At 45.0% G+C, this 25,587-nt stretch overlaps 1 protein-coding gene across 2 annotated transcripts in view; it reads left to right on the top strand.

The window, feature by feature from the left end:
• Window positions 1-645: 645 nt before the first annotated feature.
• The window catches only part of PARVA (parvin alpha), a 155,098-nt gene continuing 130,156 nt past the window's right edge, over window positions 646-25,587 (top strand). Inside the window, exons 1-2 of one of the 2 annotated variants that reach the window (XM_036918037.2) lie at window positions 646-753; window positions 1,084-1,304. In XM_036918037.2, the coding sequence (XP_036773932.1) occupies window positions 1,169-1,304 (136 nt within the window). In that variant the 5' untranslated portion in view covers window positions 646-753; window positions 1,084-1,168. The other variant, XM_036918036.2, reaches the window with a different exon arrangement.

Raw genomic sequence — 25,587 nt, forward strand, 5'->3', positions numbered from 1 at the left:
CTCAACTTCTGACAAAAGTCTGGAGCTTAGTGCAGATTCTTGACTGAGACTATCTGATTGGCTGCTCTCCAGTAAAGCATTAGCTTCCCTTGGGTCAGGTGATCATCCGGCATCAATCAGCTGTCGCTACTTCGAGGAAACACAATTACTAAGGGGCTTGTGAGTGTGTGTGTGTGGAGAGAAAGAGAAACAGCCAGCAGAGCAGGAGAACTTTGCGTGGGCAAGCACAATAAAACGTGCCTTTTAAATCATTTCCAGCAAGAGAGACCTTGAATTATTGGGGTTTGTGCCATTCCCATTATGCCAAGTGAGTGTGTTTGTCACTGTTGCCTTCAACTTAGGATAAATTTGGGGATAGGGCGATTCATAGGGGCCCATGGTTGTACCTTCCCATTCCCATTTCTACCAAAATTTGGGATTCTCCTTTGCACAAGCCTTTGAGCTGCTAGAAATTGGGGGGGTCTGTAAGAATAAAACACCTCGGCCCTGCATTCATGAACTTCAAACTTGTCAGTCTTGGATGGAGATGAAGAGGAAGTTGACAGTCATGGATAAGTACGTGACTAGTTGGATGTGGCCAATTGGTGGTGACGGGACACATTTTGGTTCACTCTTATTCGTTCTTCCTGCAGCTGGCTCACTCTCATGGGCACAAGCCATGGGCCTAGTAACTGTAATAACAGGCAGAAATGCAGGGAAAGAGCGAGCTCCTCACTAAGCAGCTGGGGGAAGAACCTGGGAGCACAGGAGCAGGTGGGTTCGGTTCTATTCAGCAATCACTACACTCTCCCTCCCCCGCATTCTGTGCCAGAATCTGCGCTGGGTGTTAACACCGGGGGAAACGAGGCTTCCAGGATGAGGGGTCACACACACACAAGCAGGTAAGGTTGCACGCCCCGTAAGGGGCCGATCTGGGGCACCCTCCCCGCTCCGGACGACCGAGGGGCGCGGGGCGCAGGCCTGGCCGGGGAGCGCGCAGCTCCTTCCAGAGCGGAGGGCGGCGCGAGGGAGGGAGAGAGGGAAGGGAAAGGCGAGCGTGAGCTGCCTCGAATGCCTGGAATAATTCCGCTTCCGTTTGGAAAGCCGCAGCCTCAGTCCCGCCGCGCCTGCCGCGTCCGCCAGCGCCAGCTCCGCGTCCGATCAGCCTGCGGCTGCCCGCTCCGCCGCCATGGCCACCTCCCCGCAGAAGTCGCCCGCTGTCCCCAAGTCCCCCACTCCCAAGTCGCCCCCGTCAAGGAAGAAAGACGACTCCTTCTTGGGAAAACTCGGAGGGACCCTGGCCCGGAGGAAGAAAGCCAAGGAGGGTGAGTGCGGCCGGGCAGAAGAGCGCCAGGGGCCAGGGGGGCAAAGGGGCCGGGGCGCCCAGGACCGGGGCGGGAGCGCGCCGCGGGTGCCCGGCGCGGTAGGGACGCGCGGCGGCGCGTGCGCGCGCTTCCTGGCACGGGGGTGAGGGGAGGCCGGGGCCCTGCGCGCCCCGCGGTCATCGCCGCCCCCACAGGTGCTGGCCGCCCGGGGGCTGCTCGCCGGGCCGGCGGCGCCCGAGTGGGCCAGTGCGGCCTGGGGCCAGACGACGCCCGCGCTGGGCCGGGGGCCGACCGCCAGCCCCGGCGGCGGCGCCCTCCTGCAGGCCCAAGTCCCCGCCCTCCCCGCGCCCGAAGGCTGGCATTTCCCAAGTTTCTGCTGAAACTTTTCTCGAGCCGTCACTCTCACTCTTTGCCTTCATTGGTCTTTAAAATCGGGTCGTTTCCTAGACGTGCTGAAGTCAAATACAGCGTTGGCCTCTTCGGATCTTTTGTCCACCCCCCAGGGCCCGGGAGGGCTCAGTTAATGAGTAGTTCAACATCAAACGTGTGGAAAAGCTGGCTTTCCTAGCGGACCCACCATGTAATAAATGATGAACTCTCACCCATGAAAGAACCTGGATTTGACTCACACTAGCATCTCGTGCTGTGACCCTTCTGTGAACTCAGGAGTTGAGGGCGCTTGGAAAAACCATTTCCTTCTTCCCACCAACGTGAATTAAGGCGACCTTATTATTTTCCAGGACGGTTTGCGTGTAAACTATTTTGTCTCATGGGCAGAGTTCGCATCTTGGTTTTCTTTTTGAAAAATAGGGTGACAGTTCTGAAGAAGCATTGGTGATAGATGTGTAGATAGAAATTGCTTGGTTAATTTTGTTTTTCCCTGTAGACTGCTCTCTGGTTTGGGAATCACCGTTTTTTGAAGGCTGCGATGCTGAGATGTAAAGTCAGTTTCATGTTACTGAGTTAAAGCATAAAAAAGAACTCCAGGGTTGAGAATAATCAAACTTGTCACAAAGAGCTAGACTTCTGTTCTCCATATTTAAGTGAGAAGCAACAAAACACATCCTCAAAAATATTTCCCCCCAGTTTGGTTATTTTGGTCAACTGTTTGGTTGGTTATTTTGAGTTGTGTACACTTTGTAGCAAACCATGAAATTCTGGCTTGGAAAGACTTTTTCTGAACTACCCCTCTTTTTCTGACTCTATTCCTGATATGGGCTCTCTAGCTCAAGACTGGCAACTCAGAATTTCGGAAGCTCATGACCTACCAGGCATGCTCACCCCACCCCAACTCTTCAGGAAAGTTTACCTTGTTTTAACAGTAAAAAGTCTGTCTATATTACTACTATTCTGTTCATGGAGCCAAGAGAACACATCTGATGGTGGCTCTCCCGTCTTTTCAAGTGGACTAGTCTGTTTCCTGGAGTCTTCCCTTCACCAGTCCAAACATCCTCTGTTCCTGTAGCTGGGCTTCGTAGACACGGGTTTGTGGCCTAGCTCTTCAGTTTTGGTCAGGGCGCCTGCTGGAGACAGTCAGTTTAGTTGGGATTTTGAAAACAACAGAGTGGAGGGACTGCTTATTGAGTGATGGGAGTGGTTAAGGGAACCCAGAAGGTATGACAAGGCAACAAGGAGCTAGTAATGGAGGGAAGTGGTTACCACCCCTAAACCTGAAGGGACAACGGGAGCAAGCTGGAACCCCCTAAGAGTTGGAGCTGTGGCAGTGGGCTGCCAGACAGGAGCAGTCGCTATAAAGGGACATAGCCACTGTCAGAAATGTGGACATTGGCACAAGAGGTAACTCTGCATGTTCTTTCTCTCTTCTTGCCTTTAAATCTCTTGCCGGTGCTTCCCGTTGGTTGGACCCAGTGGGAAGTCACCAGGCAGGGGATTGGGGTGATGTCATCTGTAAGACCCTTAGGGCACAGAGCAGGGCAGAGAATAGAGCGTGGTCAGGAGTGGGGCGAAAGGAAGAGTCACCGTCAGACCCTCTTAAAGCAAGCTGCCCGGAAGTCAGCGCAGGTCAGTAGTCTTCCAGGCCAGCCGGTCCAGGTTAGATCAGGACTGTTGCCAACTTGGTTCTAGTGTGGACACCATGTTCTATTTAATGCAGCCAAGGCTGCTTTTCTTTATTCTATCAGCTACATCACACCGTTACCTCTCCCTGAGCTTGCTCTCAGCTTACGCAAAGACAGTTTTATGTCTTTTTTGTGTTTGCTCCTGAATCATTCCCTTCTCTGTCTCAGATTTACTTAATTGGGTTTTTGAAACCAAATGCAAGGTCATGTTTTTATCCTTGTTATACTTTACTGTTAAGTCCTGATTCTGTCATTCGGCCTCTTAGCTAATCCAGGGGATACAGTGAATGAGATGAAGAGCGCATGCTCCTTCTAAAGGGGCCGGCCGTCACCCAGCTCCAGCTGCTTGCGCTGCTCGTGGAGGTCCCATGCAGTCAAAGAAGGCAGTGGGGCTGGTCTGAGGTGACCTGCGCGTGGTGAAGGTGTGCTGAGTCTCAGGATTTTCCTGTCAACAGCCTACTAACCACCACTTCAGTGACAGTAAGGCTTGAGCTTGCTCTGGATCCTGTGTAGACTCACAGCTCTGCTTGGCAGAAGCTGCCTTGTTCCGCTTCCCCTTCATGTTCTAGAATCTCCCATTCTTCATGATTCCTCAAGATCACTGATGTTGGTCGATCCACAAATTCTCAGTGCTTTGGAAAGAATTCTCGTGGGCCCCAGGACTACCATTCATTCGATACCTGTTGTGTCCCCCTGTATGTAGTGCACAAAGATTGGAAAGATGTAATACATGTTAGAATATTTAGGTCAATAATTTCGTGGAAAAAATATGTCTAAGAATACCTACTATTGTATCATACAATGACTATAGGAATGTACTCATAATACATTAAAACTAATAATCACTCCTGTGATTTCATAAGGAAAAATAGCATTAGAGAGGCAAAGGAGAATAGAGGTTAAAAGCGTGGTGTTTGGGACCAGCCCATTGGGTATGATTTCTTGTCTGGCCTTTTATTTATTGCTATATGATCTTTAAAATTTGAAATAGTCTTTTCATTATGGACAGAAGATTACACAGGTTCTGCAAATAGTCTAGTGGTCTGTGACTATATGAAGCCCATGTAGCCCTACATTGGTCCCTTTGGAAATTAGGGATCTTTCCTTGCAAGTCAGATACTCCTGTTTCCCAAGTGTCCCTTTTCAGCATTTTAAAGTATCTGGGCCCACTCCCATGCGTTGTAGCTAAATGGCTTTTGTTTTTCTTTGTGGATCTCTTTTGGGTTTCCAGTCCCCCTTTATGCTATACATGGCCCTCCTGTGTAGGTTCTTAGACTGGCCTTTCAGAGCCCACTTGCCAAAGTGCCACTTTCTGTCTTTCTCCAGATGTGTTCTCAAGACTTACTCTTTCCAGGAGCACCAACTTGACTTGTGTCTGCCAGCTGAAGGTGCCCTGCATTAGGTCAGCAGCAACGGTTTCCCCTATCACTTACCTGTTTAGTATCCCTCAGAGTTTTACATTTTGTCCAGTGCCCAAGGTGTTCAATAGGGCTTTGATTTAATAATCTTATAGTAATACCAGGACTTGCCACTTTGGTTTTCATTGGCTGTCCAGTGCAGCTGGGGAAAATCCCCAAACTCTGCAACAGATTCATGGTTTCTAGACCAAGCAGAACCCTCAGCCCTGCTGAGCAGTCCTCTTCTTTCCTCATCAGCTCACATTCTCATTTTCCAGATTTCTTCCTCAAACGCTCACCACTCAAGCTCTTCCCAGACCTGGAGATAGAAAACTGAGTGCCAGGTGTGAACTTGTTCAATTTCGCTCCAAGCCCTCATGTCTGCACCTCTCCCTTCATGTTCCTCTCCTGCCTCAGCCACTCCCATGGTGGTCCCTTCTCCCCTTGCTCATGAGGCCCTTCGTTTCTGCTGCTTTCCCAATGTGGCATAGCCAGATGCCCTTATTCTTATATCCTCAGTCTTTTTCATGCTGCTCTGTCCCTCAAGCAGTCTTTAAATATGCTTGAGTCTTTGCCATTTGAAGAAAATCTCCTGATACTGGTTTCCCCTTAAGCTACTCACCAGAGGTCTTGGAAGAGGTGTTCTGTACTGGCTTTCTTATCTCCTAGTCACTTCCTGGCCCACTATTTCCATCCTTTCACCAATTATTTGAGTGCCAACCATGGCAGGGAAAAAAGAGACAAAAATTCCTGCCTTCCTGGAGCTAACCTTCTAGTACAGGAGACAGATAGTAAACAAGACAAATTGGTAAAACTTGTGTATTGTATTAGAATGGTGGTAAGTACTGTAGAGCAAAATAAAGTAGGAAAAGGGATGATGCAGGGTTGTGGGATGAGGGATGGTTGGCAATTTTAAACAGGGGCCTAGAGAAGGCCTTACTGAGAAGGTAATTTGAATAAAAACCTGATGGAAGTGAGGGGGTGAGCCATATGTTTATTTTGGTGAAGAACATGTCAGGTGGAGGGAATGGCAAATTCAAATGCCCTGAGGCAGGAGTGAGTGTGATGTGTTGAGGATCAGCAAGGAGGTCCCTGTGAGTGGAGGAGAGAGCAAGCACAATCGTGGAGGCAGCGAGGTCTTGGGGGTAACTAGAGTGAGGGTGGGGCCAGTTTGTGTAGGGCCTTGGAGGCTGTTTTAAGAGTGAGAGGGGAAGGTTCTGGAGGGTTTTGTGCAGAATAATAACATGACCACACTTGGATGGTGTTAAGTGACCAAGGGGGCAGGCATGGAAGCAGGGAGATGGGTTAGGAGGCTACTGTAATGATCCAGGTAAGAGATGGTGGTGATCTGAGCTGAGTGGTAGCAGTGGAGGGGGTGAGCATCAAATTCTGGGCATAGTTTGAAGATACAGCAGGTAGGATTTAGAGAAAGATTGGATGGAAGATGAGAGAGTAGGCTCAAGGTGACTCGAGGATTTTTGGTTTGAACAACTGCAAAGGTGGAACTGATTTGAACTGAGATGGAGAATTCTGCATGAAGAGCTGGTTTTGGGAGAAAGAGCAGGACCTCAGTTTTAGACATATTTAGTCAGAGGCACTACTGGACTTCGCAGTGGCGATGCTGAGCTCCCAGTTGGTTCTAGGAGTTTAGTTCAGGGGAGGGGTCAGGCTGGAGATACATCAGTGTGTAGGTGTATTTAAAACCATCAGACCTGATGGAATCATTAAGGAAGGAAGCATGGATAGAAAGTAGGAGAGGTCCAAAGACTGAAACCAAAGGCATTCTGACATTTAGAAGTTGGGAGATGAGGAAGATCCAGTGAGAGAGACTGAAAAGGAATGGCAAATGTGATAGGAGGAAAACCAGGAGAGCGTAGAGCCCTGGAAGCCGGCCGGAGAATCCATTCTGTCCCCACTACTTCTTCACTGGCTGAGGTCTCCACAGCCCACCATCTCCTTTTAGGTCCTGTTCCCTCTTGGGCTCTTGGTGGTATTTGACATTGTTCAACTTGCTCTTTTCCTTAAAATTATCTCCTCCCTTGACCTTAGCTGCACTGAATTTGTTCCCTGCATCTCTAACTATTCTTTTTCAGGCTTTAAAAAAAATCTGTTTACCCCCTTAGTGGCATTTCCAGGGTTCTCATTTCCACTGCTTTGCCCTGTTTTTTTATTCCCCCTCTCATAGATTATCTCACTCATGCTTGTGGCTTCGTGACCATCTATCCATTGAAGATTCCCAAATCCATATCTCAAATCTAGATCCTTTGTAGCCCAGATAACATCTTTCCACTGTATCCTGGCTGTATCACAGGATCCTCAAACGCAACGTGCTCTCGATGGACGTACTATTTATCCCTCTTGCCTGCATCAGCTTCTACTCTTCCACCATCCCACCAGCTGCCTGAGGTTGAAATGTTGCAATCGTCCACTATTTCAGAGTCAGCCACTTTTTCTTCAGGAGTGGATAGTATATATTGAAGACTTTGCTGGCCCTCCAGCCTCTACTTAGCTCTTCCTTTGTTGCCATAGATGATAGATAAATGAACAAGCGTGGGTGTGTTCCAGAAACACTTTAGTTATGGTCACTGAAATGTGAATTTCACATTATTTTCATGTATCATAAAATATTCTTGTTCTTTTATTCTTTGTCAGCCATTTAAAAATGTGAAAACCATTCTTATCACTCAGGCTGAACAAAAACAATGGCAGGTTGGATATGGCCTGTGGGCAGTAGCTGCCCGCCCGCTGCTCCATGTCATCCCCGGGTCCAGTCGCCTCTCACAAAAGTCCTGCTGATTCTCCCTTCTAAACATCACTGCCTAAATTCGGGCCTCCTAAGTGCTCTGTGTTCTTTGAGATTGCTCGTTTGTTTTAAAAAATCTTTGCAGCTTTATTTTCTGCCTGAAATATTGCAGTATCCATTCCACTAGTCTCCCTACCTCTGCTCCTTTTTTATTTTTGCTCAACGCCTCCCTTCATGCTTTTGTCAGTATGTCATTTTTTAAATGCAAATTTAATGTCTCTCCAGGACAACTTCACCACATGACGGTCAAGACCTTCACAGCGGCTCCGTACTTTGTCTCCTCTTTTGGCTCATCTTTATTTCCCTTTCAAGAATACTCCATTTTAACCACACCAAATCCCTCTTTATTCCCCCAAACACATCATGTTCTTTCATATGTTTTAGCCTTTATGCATGCGGTTTTATATTTCTGGGAATGACCTTCTTCCTTTCTCTACAACAAACTCCTATTTAATCATTAAGACCCAAGTGAGATAACCCCTTCTGCTTAATATTTCTGTAGCTCCCCAGCAAGGCGCAAGATGCCTCCTTCTCTGTGGTGCCATACCACCTTGGTCCATACCTCCGTTGTCGCGTGGGCCACACTGCATTGTAGCCATTTGTGGGTGCGCATGGCACATACTATGGTGAAAGCCCTCCTCCTGTGGCCTTCCAGCCTAGTGTAGTGTTTAACACATCATGATATTGGAATGTCCATGGAATGAATTTCCTCATATTTATTTACCTTGGTGAATTTAGCCTGCCCTTAACTGGTTGTGTAGTCTTGGCCAAGTGTCTTCCCCTTTGCCCATTTTTAACATCAGGGAATTAGGCTAAATAACCTCTTAGGGCTTGTGTGGCTCTGGTATTCTGTGATTTCTGAGCTCTCATTTCACCAGGCTTCTCTCAAATTCAGTTTTATTGTCTGTATAGAGTGGTCTGGGAATGACATCATCACAAAGACCTCTTTCTTTCCTCCACTAATAAAGGCATCTCTGTGTCGGGAGGAGGAGATGGAAAGCAGGATACTTGGACCCCAGCCCAAGGACACCTCCATATTAGGAATCAGTCTCCTTGTCTCATGGAATATCTCTATTTGGTTAACAAGCACAGTTCATAATTATGCTTAAGCCATTAGTACATGAGAAGAGATGAAATCCTCATGTATACATTTGTAAGCATCTAAAAATCACTACTCAATGTCATGGGAAAAAAATACACTGGATAAAACTCTACAAGTAAAGTTTCAATAATAAAAGACTTTTAAAGATAAAATTAAAATAAGACACTTTCTAAAAGAGGACAAACCTTTCTGTTAAGTTCTCAATATGTTCTACAGCCTGAAATAAGAAATCCAAATGAGGGCTTTGCCCGAGCCCCTGGTACAAGGAGGATGCATCCGGCCTGGGCCCTGGACTTCTTCCTTCCCTTTTGTTTTCCCTGGAGACTTCAGGAGGGCCAGCGTTGTGTGTGTGCTGGGATACTTTCGTATCCCAGATGCCAGGCTAGCCCCAGGTACTCAACAGGTGCTCTGCAAAATGGTTCTTAACTGTCTGTACCATCAGTGGACATCTTATTCCTAGAGGGTGTCCCTAGGTCACTTCAAAGTCTGCTCTAACCTGGGATGACTCTCTGGTGCCCTGATTCCATCCAGGCCTCAACTTCTGGCTCTGTGTGTGTGTGTCTGTCCTATAAAACTGCGTCCTACCGCCTTCCAGGAATCTCTTCACCATTTGTGGGAAGACATTATCACTTAGCGGTTATTTAACAAACACACAAAGGCCCCTGAGACCAGAGGTTTGGTCCTTGAGCCTGTGGGCCCTGATGGTTGTAGCCCTGGCAGGAAGCCTGCAAGGAGGCCTTCTGGTCAAGGGTGCTAAGGATCCTGGCTGTCAAGGCCAGCATCTTTTGTTCTCATCCAAAAAAACATGCTTTGCAGAAGTGGGTTGCACTCATTCATGTTAAAGTGCTTAAATGAAGGAGGACTGAGGTAAAACAGCCCATTTGCAAGATGTGGGGGAGATGAGAGAAATGTGCAGGTCGAAACTCTGCAGGAGAGATTTGGAATTCCTTGTGCCCATCTCAGTGCAAAACCAAGGTAATCTGAAAAGGAGCCCGACAGGGCCACTGTCATTACTGCGCAGCAGGAGAGCTCCATCACTCACTTTATCCACTTCCGTCCACCAACAAAAAGAACCCACTGCAAGGAGAGAATGGCTCGCTGTGGTCCCCGGCTTTGCTTCATTGTAGCTGAACAGACATCTGTTCATTGTAGCTGCTTCATTTCTGCTCAGGCCTAGGACAAATGCTTGCACTGTGTGTGGATCACTATAGGGATCACTTAAAATCTGGTTCTACCAGCATCTCCTAAGTGGAAATTCTGTTTTCTATGAACATAGCAGCCTGCCACTGCCTTAGAAAAACCAACTTTATAACTAGTGGCATTGTCTTCCCTTCACACCAGCCTTAGGGAAATGTTAGGCCATAGAAGAAGAAGCCGTGAACTTAATCATTTTAAACGGCAATATTCTTAACTACTGCACACTCTCTTGGGGGAAAGAAGAATGAGCCAAATCACTTAGCATCTGACTTTTTTTTAATACAAGTTTTTTTTCTTCCACAGTATAAAAATAACCCATGCTTATGGGTTTATGGGAAAATAGAGAAAATCAGAGTTCTAACTCCCAAAGGCAGCCACTATTAGAATTTTGATTTACTTCTTCCTATCCTTTTTCTTCATTATAACTTGCTTATAATTGTGAATATACTCTGTATATATTACGTAGATAAAAATTCTATATCTGTTTTCATTTATAATGTAACTGTATTTCATGTTTTTATAAATCTTACTAAACATACTTTTTATAGGTGTAAAAATATTCCATTGAGTGATCATGCTATTGTTTACCATTTTTTTCGGTCTGCTTCTTTTTTTTTTTCTAGCTCTTTTAAAAACTCTTTTAAAAATTCAGAATAATTTCCTTGGGTGGATCCCCAGAAGTGCAATTGTAGGCTCAAAGGCTGACAATTTTCTTGCTTAACTTTGATAGTTTATAACTGATCACCAAGCAGAAATTCCTGCTTTTGGGTGTGGGTGGTCTTCCTGGCAGGCTGTTTATAAGTTAAACTAACATTGTTAGGCTGAAAATTTCTGTTTGCTCCTGACTAGGTGACTTTAGGACCAGGTCACCTAAAGGGTGGGGAGGGATGCATGGGAATGTGAGGGGTCTGGGGAGTGCAGGTTTACATCCTGGTCAATGACATGTCCAAAGTAAACTTTCATCTGGCAGGTCTTTATTTCAGAACATTCTCTTAGTCCATCCTTCCTTCCATCAATATATGGCTATATCACCCCCCAGAGCCTGTTTGTACTTCTGATAGCCCAAGGGTGGCTGCCTTGGGCATAGCCATCCTTGAAGTTCCCCTGATAGTCACAGCCACCACCTCTGTCCTGCAGAGTTCTCACCCCTCCCAAGTGAGACCTGTGGAAGATGGTCAGATTCTCTTGATCACTTCCTGCCTACCTCCCAACTTCTGGATTCTTGGACTAGCTCCGCAGTTTGGTAACCACAGGCAAAGGGAAGGTAGTCACAAGGCAGTAGGCTAAGTGCTAAGGTGGACAAATTTAGGTTCACATGGCTGAGGACCCCTGCGGAGACACAGTACTTTCAAGCTGGGCCCTGAAGCCAGAGTAAAGATCCCCGAAGGCTGACAAGAGACGGGGCAGGATTTGGGAACCTTCTGAGTTCCAGTTGGAGTTTGACAGAGCGGAAGGGCCGATGCCTCAGGGGCTCCATTCTCTCAGCCTGCCTCAGGAGCCAGTAGTCAGCTGTCATCTCATCATCTCCTGAGAAGGAATCTGAGCCAGCTGCATCATGCAGTTAGCACACCCATTGCCCCAGGGAGGATTTCTGGGGAGTCACTCACGGAGGCAGACGCCCTCCCTGGGAGTGAGGTGTCCCGGGCATTTATTTCATCGTTGAGTCATACCCCGTTCCCTTTACTCATTGCCTTATCTCTTTTAAAATCCAGAGGCAACTCTCCTCTTGTGTGCTGTGAGAAACTCAGCTGTCACTGGGAGCTGTGGAGGGTGCTCTTCCTGAGCAGCAGCTCATCTCCTAGGGATGCTGGGGGAGCTGTAAAGGGGCAAGGCTGTTGGTCTTGTTCCTGCTCCTTTGCTGACATGGACCCAGGTCAGAGGCCCCTGATTACACCAAGGGGCTCAGTGGATAAGGCTCTGCACTTGCTTCTTTCCAGGATATGTTCATCAGTAGAATCATTAATCTGCTAATTGCAGTACTACATTGACTTTTCAAATTAAAAAAGAAAATAATTCCTAAAGCAGTTGTTGTCTTGGCCAACATGGCTTTGGCTGTAGGGCATGCTGGGAGCCCCATGGAGAGGCAAAATGAGAGGGGAATTCAGGCCATGGGTCTGCAGCCTCAGTCACCAGGGGGCAGGGCACTCCAGCTCTGTTGAGGCAGGTGCTGAGGTGGCACGCTGCGGAGGTCCGGCCATCTGGTCGGATCCTGAGTTCTGAGTCAGGGAGGCTCTTCCGAGTCCAAGGTGGAGTCTCAGATTCCAGGTCCTGGGAACAGAAGCTGGAGGAACTTGGCGGGCAAGTCAGGACCTTCGCTGAATAGATGAGGGGCAGGGGCAGGCTACAGTCCCAGTGTGGACTGAGGAATCACTGGCCCCACAGAGTGGAGTTAAGTGCGTAAACTGCAGTGCTCACATAGGAATCCCATCTCGCCTCACTCATCTGCACCACAGACTCGGAAATAAACTTCCCCCATAAGGCTGAGCTATCCCTGGGTCCTAGAGCTGGTGGGGCAGCCTGCAGATGACAGGTAGTTAATAATGACAGCTGGGAGAAGGGCAGCAGAAACCCCCCGTTTTAATACTGTTCGCAAAACACAGAAGGAGGGTAACATAATTCCATTTGAAAGCAACTTGAGATACAGGGAACTCCCAATACAGCCCTTTGCAAGGAGTAGAAACTGCCTCTTGAGTGAGGGTTGCAAGGAGGGCAATCCTCTCTTGGTGGGCTCAGTAGCCCCTCCAGCACCTGTCCAAGTGCCTAGAGAACAGAACAATCCCTTCTCCTACTTTTCCTCCATGTCTGTCATTATGGTAAATTACAAGACTCCTGTGATGACTGTGGAGAGGCAGATTGATTTGTTCCTTCTGATTGTGCTGAACTTAGCTGGGGTGATGGGCACCCAGATTTCACACCTTGTAATGGCCCTGCCAGGGGTGGATATTAGCACAATTGGGACCTGACACTTCAATAAATCTGAGACAGTCTGCCTCGGGGATCAAAGTTCAGAATTGCTTAAATTGGTGTTGGAGCAGGTGGGAAACAGGAGTCCAGGGCAATGAATTAGATAGATAGTAATTGTCATTCAATTTGTAAGGCCTGAATGTCAGCTTTTCGAATGATATGACATCAATTTAAGTGATTTGAGTTCCCAGCTACCTAGCCCATTCAGTATTACTGATTCTGGGAAGTGTGATTCCTGGTCTAGCTTATGTTCTTGTGTGAAAGAAAAAGCCATAACCTAACCCTGCTTGTATTTCTGGGGCTGAACAGCTGTTTGTGGATGGCTGGTGTCATTGGGTTATCAGTTTTCATGGGAGTGTGGATGACAATTTCATCTCCTACCTGGATGTGCTGGTAACTCCCCAAGCTGCACTTCCAGCCATGACCTCTGACCTAAGCTTCAGACTCATCAGCATGTGTGTGTTACAGTGTTGTCACTTGCGCACAGAGATGAACCTGAATTTTAGCATAGGGCACATTGTTCCCAAGGCTTCTGATGAAGTGGGCATGTGCTCTGCTTTCCGAAGGCAGCTCAAGTCCAGAGCAGAGGCGGTCAAAGGGGAGGAGTGGGCACTTCGTTTTTTTTAAATACTGCAACTTTATTGAGATACAACCCACCCATTTAAATGATATAATTCAGTGATTTTTAGCATATTCATAGTTGTACAACTATTGATACAGTCAATTTTAGAACATTTCATCTCCTCCAAAGGAAATCCCGATCCCATTAGTCATCACTCCCCTTCCTCCCTAGTCCCTTGCCCCCCAAGTAACCACTAATCTATATTCTATATCTGTAGATTTGCCTGTTTTGGACATTTTGTATAAATGGAATCATGCAAAATGTGGTCTGTGACTGGCTTTTTTCACTTCATATAGTGTTTTCAAGGTTCATCCATGTGGTAGCATGGACCAGCACTTCTTTCCTTGTTATGACTGAAAAATATTCTATATATGGATATACCACATTTTGTTTATCCGCTCATCAGTTGATAGGTATGTAGATTGTCGTCATTTTTTGGCTATTATGCATAATGTGGCTATCAATTTTTACATACATATGTGTGGACATGCTTTCCTTTCAGGTATATGCCTAGTGTGGCTTTGCTGGACTGTATGGTAACTAACCCCATGCTGAACATTTTGAAGAATGGCTGGTGTGTTTCCCAAAGGGACTGCACCATTGTACATCCCCACCGGCACTGTGTGAGAGATCCAGTGTCTCCACATCCTCACCAACGATTGTTATTATCTTTCTTTTTAATTATAGCCATCCCAGTGTGGGTGATGTGCATCTCACCCATGGTTCTCATTTGCATTTCCCTGATGGCTAATGATGTTGAGCATCTTTATATGCTTTTTGGCCATTTGTAGAGCTTGGGTAGTGTTTTTTTAAATTCCAAAATGCTCAGTGCATGTCTCCTTAAGTCCCAAGTGTGAAGAGAGCTCTGGCTGCTAACAAGAAAGGTGCATGCCGAGGAAGTCTCATATTCCCATTTTTTTTTCAATGTTGGCTGGGAGCGCCCAAGACTTGCTCCATCTTGTACTAGGTGCATTTCAGCTTGCAGAATGATTGTATTCCTAAAATATTTCCTGTTAAGCAAATTGTCATAATCCTGTTATGCCACTGGCTTTCATTATTAAATTGGAAATTGCTTGGCTGGAATATAATCTTAGCCCCAAACTGTATTTTTTTTTAAGTCATATCAGGAAAGTACAAAGATCTAAAATTTTTACATTTAAGTGAAATGTGGAAATTCTTGATGATATACCATTATTTTTAATTGTATTAACAACAATGATAATGACATTAGCGCACCAGGGGCAAGCACATATGTAGTGCTATCATGGACCTGGTGATGCAGATGATGCTTTACATGTATTAATTTATTTGATCTTCTTAACAATCCTACAAAATAGATATTATTAGCATCTTTGCCCCTTTACAGATGAGGAAAGTGAAGGACAGGACAGAGAGACCGGTAACTTGCCAGAGGTCAAGGCTAATGTACTAGTTAAGGTAACACTAGCTGTTGTAATAGATAAGCCCCAATTCTCAGCATAATAACAGTTTATTTCTTGCTTATAGCAGAACCCAGTGGCAATGTTCTTGATTGGCTTGCCTTCCAGGTGGTCATTCAGGGGTCCAGACCCCTTTCATCTCATGGCTCTGCCTTCTTCCAGGCTCTTTGAGTCCCTGCCAGTCAGCAAGTGCATGTGAAAGACCAGGACTGCAGTGGAAGGTGTTACTGGCCCGGGCAGAGACATGATGCATCTCACCTCTGCCCACTTGCCACCACCCAGAACTCAGTTACATGGTCACACCTAAGTACAAGAGAGGCCAAGAAAGATAGTTTAGTTGTGTACCTAGAGGGGGACAAAGTGAGTTTTGGCAACACATGCATCTTGTGCTTTACTAGCAAATGGAGGACATTGAGTTTGAACCTGGGCTGCCTGTCTCCAGTGACTTGCTCCTAACTAGCACCTTCTACCACCTCACTGTGAACAATAGCTCAACACCAGAGAAAAATATGGAGAGTTGCACCAGTTTTTACTCACTTTTCTTCCCACCTCTGTTTGGTTGCCTAGATTCTGTGCCTGGGACTTCTGCTGAAATCACTGTCTTTCAGAAAAGAGTAGCAATGAGAACTAATATTAATTGAGTGCTTGCTCTGTGCCAGGCACTGCTCTGTGCATCTCACATGTTGGTTCATTGAATTCTCATGATAACCCATGAGATAGAGAATTATTCTCCCCATTTTCGAGGTGAGAAAGCTAAGGCAAAGAGAGCTTGGTTCCATGTCCAAGGCTGTATAAGTAAGTGGGGTGTCTATGGGCTTTCGATGCCCTCCCACAAAACTCCTGAGCTGGACAGGGGTTGAAGGGAAGAGGAGAGACAGGTAAGTCCAAAGCCACCGAAGGCGCAATTCAAAACCCAGCAACAACCTTGTTTGGATCCTGCTACAAACAAATCAGCTTGTACTGGTCCTTCAAGAGACAAGCGGGAAAATGTAAACATTCCCTGGAGATTTGATGACATTAAGGAATCATTATTAACTTGTAGGGTGTGAGAATGGTGATATTAACCAAGGAAAAGGTTCCTATTTTCCAGATACAGAAATGTTTATGGATGACATGATAAAATCTCTAGGATTTGCCTCAAATAATGCAGTTGTGAGAGTTGAGGTATACATAGATGGACAAAAAATGGCCACGATTTGCTCATTTTTAGAGATTGATGATGGATACCTGGAGGGTTGCTGTACTAGTCTCGCACTTTGGCTTATATTTGAAATTGTCCATGGTAATAAAAAAAGACTTTAATGAATTAGTCCTTAATGAATGAACTTTCTGTAGCCCCTCTTGATGTTAAATGAAATGATGGGCATGGGCTCAGACCACAGAACATGTTTACTGAAGAAGAGCTGAGCAGAGCAGCCCGGAATGTTTTCTCAAGCAGTTCCTCAGAGACTCTGGGAGCCATGGGCCAATTTTTGAATTCTGATTCTGAGAGACTCCTGGAGGCAGGGTTTAGTGCCCAGAGATGCAAGCTCCTGAAGATGAGCCCTGGGGCTTCCAAAATGCAGAAGCACAGGCTTCCTGGGTGGGGGAAGATTGGCCAAGTGGTCTCAGCACTGGCCAGTGGTACCATCTGTGACAGATATCCTGCTGGAAGATACGGCACTGCCCCCGGCCCCAGCTGCACTTTAATTAAACAGTGAAAATCCATCAAAGACTCAACCTCCTTAGCTGGATGGTTCTTCTGAGTCCCGGGTGAAGCCAGCTCTTGGCTGGCTGTGGGCCAGGAGAAAGGTGGGCTGCAGGCCCTCCCAAGTCCCTGCCTAAAATCAACAGCCAGCGCTTTGCAGCCTGGCTTCTGACCTGATGCAAATTAAGCCTGGCATTTGGAGATGGTATTAAATGTCTTAAATCAATATTCTCAAGGCAGGATCAGAACAATTAAAAATCCTGATTTCCTCCTCAGGTCATTGGAGTACATATGAATGTACATTTCTCAGTTCACTTTTAAAACTCAGCAGGTCGAGAAAGGTGGGGGGCTTGGTGATGTTCTGAGCATAGTGTATTCCATCCTCAGCATCCCTTCCTATTTTTTTTACATGTATTCTATTTTTACATTTACATTTATGGGCTTTCATATATGATGTCACATTTAATCCCTACAGTAACCCCAGAAATTCTTGTCATCCTCATTTTACAGATGAGGAAGCAGAGACCCAGAGAGGTGAAGTGACTTGTTGAAGGTCTCTCAGCAACTCAGTGGTAGAGCAAGGATTTGAATCAGGTTCTTCATACTGCAGTCCAGTGCTTTGCCCATGATAACACAGTTGGCTTCTCCCCATTGGGTTTGTTTCATTCATCAATGATAATTATTAATGATGATGAATAAGCACTTAACAATAGTAACTGTTTAAGAAGTTAGTTTCTGTGGTCTTAAAAGCTATTGGCAGTTTTTCTAGTTTGTCATTTGTTCAACAAACGTCTTTTGAAAGGTAGTCTGGTAGGAAGGTTTCTGGGCCATAGAGCCCACCAGACTACCTGTGCCCCCCCCCCCACTGGCTGGGACCTGGGACAAGTTCTTCCCTCTGAGCCCCAGCTTTCTCATCTGCAAAGTGGGATGTTACTAGTAGCCACCTTACAGGGTTGTCGTGAAGATGATAGGAGTTGGATTGTGCAGAGTATTGACAGCAGGGCCTAGCCTTCAGGGGGCATGCCATAAATTGAGCCCCTGGAAGACACTGTCAGGACCCTAGAGAAAGAGCTGTGTCTTTACTTACAGGACTTACCTCTTGTGTTTAGCCAGTTGATATTATGGCTTCTGTTTTTATTAAACTAGCTAAAAATGTTTCTGGTAAAAAATTCTAAGAAGCCAGCAATAAACTGAAAAGGACCCCTTTATACTTTCCCACTTCCAGGCTTTAGAGATCATAGTGTATCCTATAATAATAAGGATAGGGTGTAATAAGATAATAATAGTGTAGTGTCAGAAATGCTCTGTTGTGTCAGCATGTATACTTGTTTTTACTCAGTGAGTACCACTGTAGAGGGTGTTCAACAGTTTTTACTTTTCCACTGACCTATTCATCTCAAATATCCTTCATATACGGATGTACCTCATTTTGTAAACAATTTTATGCATTGCCTGGATGTGCCATAAATTTAACCAGCTCCCTCTCAATGGACATTTAAATTTCTTGCAGTGTTTGGCTACTCCAAACAATGGTGAATTAAAGATGCTTGCAAACAAAATCATTCTATAACTGATCATCTGTCCAATACATTGTTAGAGGTAGACTTGCTGAGTCAAAAATTGGTTAGGTTTGAATTTTGTTGGTTATTCCCAAGTTGCTTTGCAAAAAAGAAATATGAGGGAAGAAAAACACCTACTCAAACTTTAAAACTCTTTTATTTCTTGTTAAGAATTCAGTCTTGAAAAGAGGGGGTAGAAATGAAAAGATACCCTGATCTCTAATTTTATTGGAAATGCTTTTCATTGGCCACAAATGTTTAGACATGAAATTCTCAGGCTCCTGTCCTCAGCCCTTGGTACAGACAGAATGTTCTGGATTTACAGGCAAAATCCTGTGTGTTCTTAACTGTCTCTCCATTCCAGGCCCCCTTCCCCTGTTCTCTGAAGGAAGTGCTTTTGTTTCAGAATAAATATTTAGAGATTTCACACTTTTCTGGAATGGGCGCTCTTTGCTGCTGAGAGCCCTGATTTCTCACTGTAGGAGAAAATCACAGGAGTGCATCCCCAAGCAGATGTTTAAAGCCAGTGTCTTGCTCTGTGTTCCACAAGCCCAGAGTGGGCCTCTCTGCCTCCTTGAATTTCTCCAGGCCCGGAAACAGCTGGGTCCCACCAGCGTCCTTCCTTCTGCCCCAAGTCCCTTTGGCAGAGAGAGGATAGGACTTGTTAACAGACTGATTTCCTTTTAGGGCTGACTGCTTCACCAGCCCCCAGCCAACTGGGAGCAGAAAACCGAATGACGAAGATAATAAATTGCATCCAGGGGCCATGGCAAGGAGGGGGAGAGGAATGACTCATGAGCCCCTACATCCTCCTGCTACATTCCAAGAGCTGCCTTCCTTAGGGCTTAAATCATTCCCTAAGAGCAACACCCTGACCAGGCTGAGGAGGAAGGCCAGCTGCTGTTTGCTGGCCTGTTGGGTGAGGGGGCCCCAGGGAGGGCCCTGGCTGGAAAGAAGTCCTGGATTGTCCTTTGTGCCTGGTCTTTTTAGTGGGCTGGTGATTTTGGCTCCCCTAGGAGTCAGACACTGTGTTTCTGCTCTTCAGGAGCTTGCAGTCAGCCTCTAGGGCCCCTTGTCGTCCTGTGTGTGGCCCTGGAGGGAGACAGACTTGTCAGCCTCGTGACCCTGGGCAAATCACTTCATTTCTCTGGACCTCAGTTTTCCCTCCTACCAAATGGCAGTGAAGAGAACTTAGTACCAATCTCTAGGGTTAATAATTAATGAGCTACTTTGTGTCAAGGACTTAGCTTGGAACCTGGCACACATAACACAGTTTATATTACTTGCTATTATTACTACTACTTCTACCATATCTCTTGACCCATTTTACAAATAAAACCTTGGGAAATGTGATCTGGCTGGGGCTCTCACCCCTGCCCATGATTTTCAATAATAATTTATATAGAGTGAACATTTATATAGAGCTTCCTGTGTTCCAGGGCCTTGTGCATGCTCACTCATGTAATCCTGCCAGACCCTGTGAGTAGCTATATGATAGGTTCTATGATCATCCCCATTTTATGCATGAATAAACTGAGGCACAGGGAGATTGAGTAGCCCATAGCTAGTCAGTGATAGAGCCAGGATTCAGCCTGGGTTGTCAGCTGTAGGAGCTATTTTCTTCATCACTGCATCATCCTGCCTCTAAGCATATGTTTGTACATTTCTGTAGGAAGTTTTTCTAAAGATAGAGCAGTCAGGTGGTGTTTATTTTCCTATTTTTCCTTGCATTTAAAAAAATGTTGATTTTTCTTATTATAGCAATATAATATTATAAAAATATTTGGAAAATTTAGAAGAAGAAAGTATTTACCTCTAGTGCTACCACCTAGAGCAATCGTCTAGATAAAGGATCAGTTCTTTTCCCTTTCCAGTCCTTCATGGACTGTCACGTCCTCCTGTGTGTGACTGTTGTATAGTTGGTATAACCTATAACTGTCCATTCCTGTTTGACGGCACTCAGGCTGGCCTGTACCCTTTTCACCTGCACAATGCTGTGAACAGGTGTTGGGAGAGCACAGCAAGAGCAAATTGCTAATAGTTTCTAAATGCATACTGTAAAATTATTTTCTTATCTTGTCGTGATAGGTAACAGTTCACAGACTGGTGCTGGTCTGTGAATCACACTCTGAGTAACACTGACCTAGGCAAACACCGTTTACGTTTTGGTATACTTATTTCCAGTATTTTCTTGGTTTTTTAAATTTTGTCTGTTTTTTTTTCTCACTACATTTCCCATTACCGTGTTACTGTAAATAATTCTTGAATATAATCTTCAATGACTATAATAAGATTGTTCCATCTGGAAGATGTACCATAGATTACCAACCTGTTCCCTCTTTCATGGAGTTCGGTATATGTCTAGTTTTTTGCCATGATAAAAATAGGGTAAACTGTTTTAGTATGATTATTTTTCCATAGTTGATATTATTTCCATAGGGTAGGTTTCCAAGATGGAATTACTGGGTCAAACAATATGAAACCTTTTAAATTTCTTGATAGATGTTACCAAATTGCTTCCTAAAGGGGATGTACCAGTACATGCTCCTTGCGGTCATCAATGAGAATAACTTTTTAACTATTTCCTTTTTTGCATTCGTTATTATAATTTCATTAGTGGAACAGTCTTGTTTTCAATTTCTTTGGCTACTGGTGAGGTTGAACATGTTCCATGCCTGTAGCCATTTATATTTCCTCTTTTGCTTTATACTCATTTGGGCACTAGAATAAAATTTCATTACTTTGAACAGATCTCAAACTTCTTTAGATTGGAAGCCAAGTAAACCCATACATGACGTCTGTACATACGGTATCTGCATTGTTTAGGTCTTCCCTTTTTCTCTGTGGCCAGAGTTGGGGATGTTTTTATATGACCTTGATGGTCCTGGATCTTTAGAAAAACCCATCTGAGTTCATACCAAATATTATACATCGATAATGTAGCAAGTATATGAGACTGTTATGGTCTGAATGTTTGTGTCTTCCTCAAATTCATATGTTGAAATCCTCACCCCCAAGTACTGGTGTTGGTTGCTGGGGCCTTTGAGAGATGATCTGAGGGACATTAGTGCCTTTATAAAAGAGGCTCCAGAGACAACTCTTGCCCCCTTCTGCCCTGTGAGGATGCAGGTCCGCAGGGAGATGGCTATGAAGCAGAAAGTGGGCTCTTGCCAGACACATCCACACTGGTGCCTTGATCTTGGACTTCCTGGCCTCCAGAACTGCGAGAAATACATTTCTGTTATTTGTAAGTCACCACCCAGCCTGTGGTATTCTGTTACAGCAGTTCGAATGAACTAAGACAGGGACTTTTCTTGAGTATTTCTGGTTGTTTGCTCAGCTATATTTTTTCTTTTTCTTTTCCTCTCTCTTTTTTTTCCTTCACTTTTACACAATTTGGCCTAGTTTGTAAGTATTTCATGACAGCTTGGATTAATCAGTTTTTGAAATGACTGGTCCAGTGGAATTTCTGACATTTTTTTGTTAATTATGGGGAAAGCAAGAAGAACTTTTGCAATCTGGATGATTTTAGGAAATTCTAGATGCCTGAACACAAAAATGTAACCATATTCCTGTGTGCTTTGCTAGTAGTTTGGGTAAAGTGAGGCTTGAGGCAGACTGGCCTGGAGTCTGGCCCTGCATGTTGACGTGTATTTCCTTTAATGGGATTTATTGAAAGTTTGTTTGCTTTTTAATAACAGTAGGAGATATTTGTTAATAAGAAAGTGATTTCTTAGATTGCCCCAAAGTGCACCCTTTCAAAGTGTATGCTGGTGGCGGAGGGCGGCGGCAGTGGGGGACCACGGTATTCCCCTGCAGTTGATTCTCACCTTAGCAAGCCTTGGCTCCCCTCCCTGGATCAGGAGATATTTTTAAGCAATGGAAAAAACATAACTGGAGCCTATAGTGACCTTACAGGCAAGTAATTGTAACTAGCTAAAAGATGTGGATATTAAGGGAATTTAGAGTGAAAGTTTATCTCATTTTATATTTAGGAAAGCTATTAATAAGTGTCCACAAGAAAAGTACACTGTGTTCAAATTAGTTTGGAAAAAGCTAGTTAAAGGAGCTTTTTCTGCTCTTAAGGCTTAGTTTGTTCTCTGAATTTGCAAAGCAGCAGCAAAGTGAGATATGGTATGTAGATTTTCTGAAACTTTTTTTGCCCGTGGAATCCAGTTTTTCAAGAAGTTCCTACTAACCTCTTGGAAAATAATGTTTTTCAGCAGACAACAGACAGTGAAAAATGCTGGAGCCAGCCCAGCTTCTGTGGCACTGATGTTGACAGTTGTTGTGAATCTTAAGCTAGGAATTGTTATACTAAAGTATAGAATTGTCTGTGAAATGGGAGTGATAGCCCCTACATTATAAGGGTTGGGTTTTGAAATACAGTTGTTCCCCACCAATTCTCCTTTATATCTGGTGGTAGACTAGTACCTTTGGGGAGCAGTAGGATTGGGAAACCATGATCACAGGTCAAGTTTTAATGGCACTAAAAGGGTCTCTTCCTTTTACTAAAGTAGAACAATCAAAACAGCCCAGTAACTGAAGACCTTTTGTACAACTTAGGTGAGAAGGGTAATATTGCACAGTAATTAAGGGGAGTAGCAGCACAGGGATATGACCACCTGTGTCAAATCCAGACTGCCCCTTAATTAGTTGTGTGACTTTGGGCAGTTGTGTGACTGATGGGCAGCAACCCATCATCATTTTCAAGTTCCCCAACTACAGAGTAAGGATAATAATTTCACTCGCTATGGTTGATGCAGGGATTAAAAGTGCACATCAAGTGCTCAGAACTTCATGCATCAGACGAGGTCCTGGAGGAACAGTTGGCCCAGTCTGGAGTAACTGCAGAGTAGTAACAGGGATCTCTGCAAAGGTGGGCGTGGGGCAAAAGGGAACAGTGACAGTGAAGCACCCCAGGGCTGACAAGAGCAGGGGCAGTGACTACTCTCAGATCTTAAGGGGCAAAGGGGTGGAGTATTGACCAGCAGCTGGGAAGAAAGCTATGGCAGTCAGAGAAGAGCAAAATGGTCACTACCAACTCTTGCCAGGGAGGGAGCCAGAGAATAAGCAATCTGACCTCATTCAGTGGCCACACCCAACCATAGTGAAGTGTGGATGCACTGAAGTGACAGATGGATAGCTCAAAAGGCAAGGGTGGAAAGCAGTATGGAGGTTCCTCAAAAAGCTCAAAATAGAAATACCATTTGATCCAGGAATTCCACTCCTAGGAATTTACCCTACAAATGCAGCAGCCCAGTTTGAAAAAGACGGATGCACCCCAATGTTTATCACAGCACTATTTACAATAGCCAAGAAATGAAAGCAACCTAAGTGTCCATCAGTAGATGAATGGATAAAGAAGATATGGTACATGTACACAATGGAAAATTATTCAGCCATAAGAAGAAAACAAATCCTACCATTTGCAACATGGATGGAGCTAGAGGGTATTATGCTCAGTGAAATAAGCCAGGCAGAGAAAGACGAGTACCAAATGATTTCACTCTTATGTGGAGTATAAGAACAAAGGAAAAACTGAAGGAACAAAACAGCAGCAGAATCACAGAACCCAAGAATAGACTAACAGTTACCAAAGGGAAAGGGACTGGGGAGGATGGGTAGGAAGGGAGGGAGAAGGGGGGGAGAAGAAAGGGGCCTTACGATTAGCATGTATAATGTGGCGGGGGTACGGGGAGGGCTGTGCAACACAGAGAAGACAAGTAGTGATTTTACAGCATCTTACTACGCTGATGGACAGTGACTAATGGAGTATGTGGTGGGGGACTTGGTGAAGGGGGGAGTCTAGTAAACATAATGTTCCTCATGTAATTGTAGATTAATGATACCAAAAAAAAAAAAGGCAAGGGCTTAGTACATGTTAACTAATTTTGATGGGTGCTGTGCAGTTAACTCCCATTTTTTCCCCTGGGTCATAAGAAATTCTACAGGGTTGCCCTTGCTTGCTATCTGGGAAACTTTTGGAAAATTGAAAATTGCTTAACCACTTTGGGCTTCAGCCTCCCACTCTCTCTACAAAGGAGATACTACTGGTACCTTTCCCATGACATGAGAGAATGAGCTCATGCATGTCAGGCACATAGAACAGTGCCTGGCATGTAACAAGCTATCAGCGTGGACCAATGAGCTATTTCCCTTCCTCACCACTTCATAGAAATGTCTACATATAAGTTCTGCTTTGCTGCAGGTAATATGCACATATACGTAAAAAAAGGAGCTTTTATTTTCCTCCTGGGTCTGGCATTCTATCTGAAAGTTGAATACCTACTGTTTGTGACACGTTGTCGAGTCTTGATTCTGAGCCTCCACTCAGTCCCAGAAACCCGGATACATTTTTCTGATGCTTTTCTGTGATGTACTTGGCACAGCTGAGAACGTATTTCTCAATCCCCCTCTAAAACCCATGGTTTGCTCTGCCCGAGAAATCTTCGTGCTAAAGCACAGGTCATCAACCCCGCTAGCACATGTGTCTGCTGCCTCCCTCCCTCCCCACAGAGGCCAGTGTGGGGCAGCTGTGAACTCTGCCCACTTTCCTGTTTCCTTTGTCTCCCTCTTCTCTGAGACTTCCTTGTGAAAGCTCTGCTCCATTCTGCCTTCCCCGCCCTGCCACCCCTCCTCTGCCATTTCTATTCATCATAATGGCGGGAGGAGGGGAACCAGTAGTTTTGCCATGAGGACCCTGAGTCCTTGGTTTTGAGGTCACCGGGATGGGGAGCTGGTGATTAGTCCCTTACCAGTTGGTGAAGCACTACGTGACCTTCACAGGGGCCAATTCCAGAGGCCCTTGCAGACTGATGATAGAAGCCCCGTTGCCTTGCCATGCCAGCCAGTGCTCTGCACATTTCTGCTGTGCCTGAAGGACGCTGATGTGGGGGTCCCAGACCTTATCAGCCAAATAACCTGAAATATCTGTTCAACATTTATGTACTGGGATGAGGAGAAACTGATATTTATGTAAATCTAGTGAATTTGTTTCTTATTTGTTTTTTACATCTTTTCTTGATAAACTATTTTTTTTAATTGAAGTATTATTGATACACAATCTTATATTGGTTTCAAGTATACAGCACAGTTTGGTTCAGCAGTCATCCATGCCATTAAATCCTCACCCCCACTAGTGCAGTTACAATACGGGAAGATGTTACAGAATCATTGACTATACTCTCCATGCTGCACTTCTATCCCTGTGACCAGTTTATGACTGAGAATTTTTGTGCCCCTTTATCCCCTCACCCTCCCTATAAGCTTGTTTCTTTAGATACAAAATAAGGATTCTATGTGACTTTCTGAACTAAGCAATGCCTCGGAAAATGCAATAAGAGAATTAAAATTTAGGTCGACTATATTGCTTGTTCACACTAAATAGCTCTAATGTCTAGGGCTAGTTTGGTTTCAAAATTTCAGCAGACCT

Source organism: Manis pentadactyla, chromosome 9 (assembly GCF_030020395.1).
Source record: "Manis pentadactyla isolate mManPen7 chromosome 9, mManPen7.hap1, whole genome shotgun sequence".
Lineage (NCBI taxonomy): Eukaryota > Metazoa > Chordata > Mammalia > Pholidota > Manidae > Manis > Manis pentadactyla.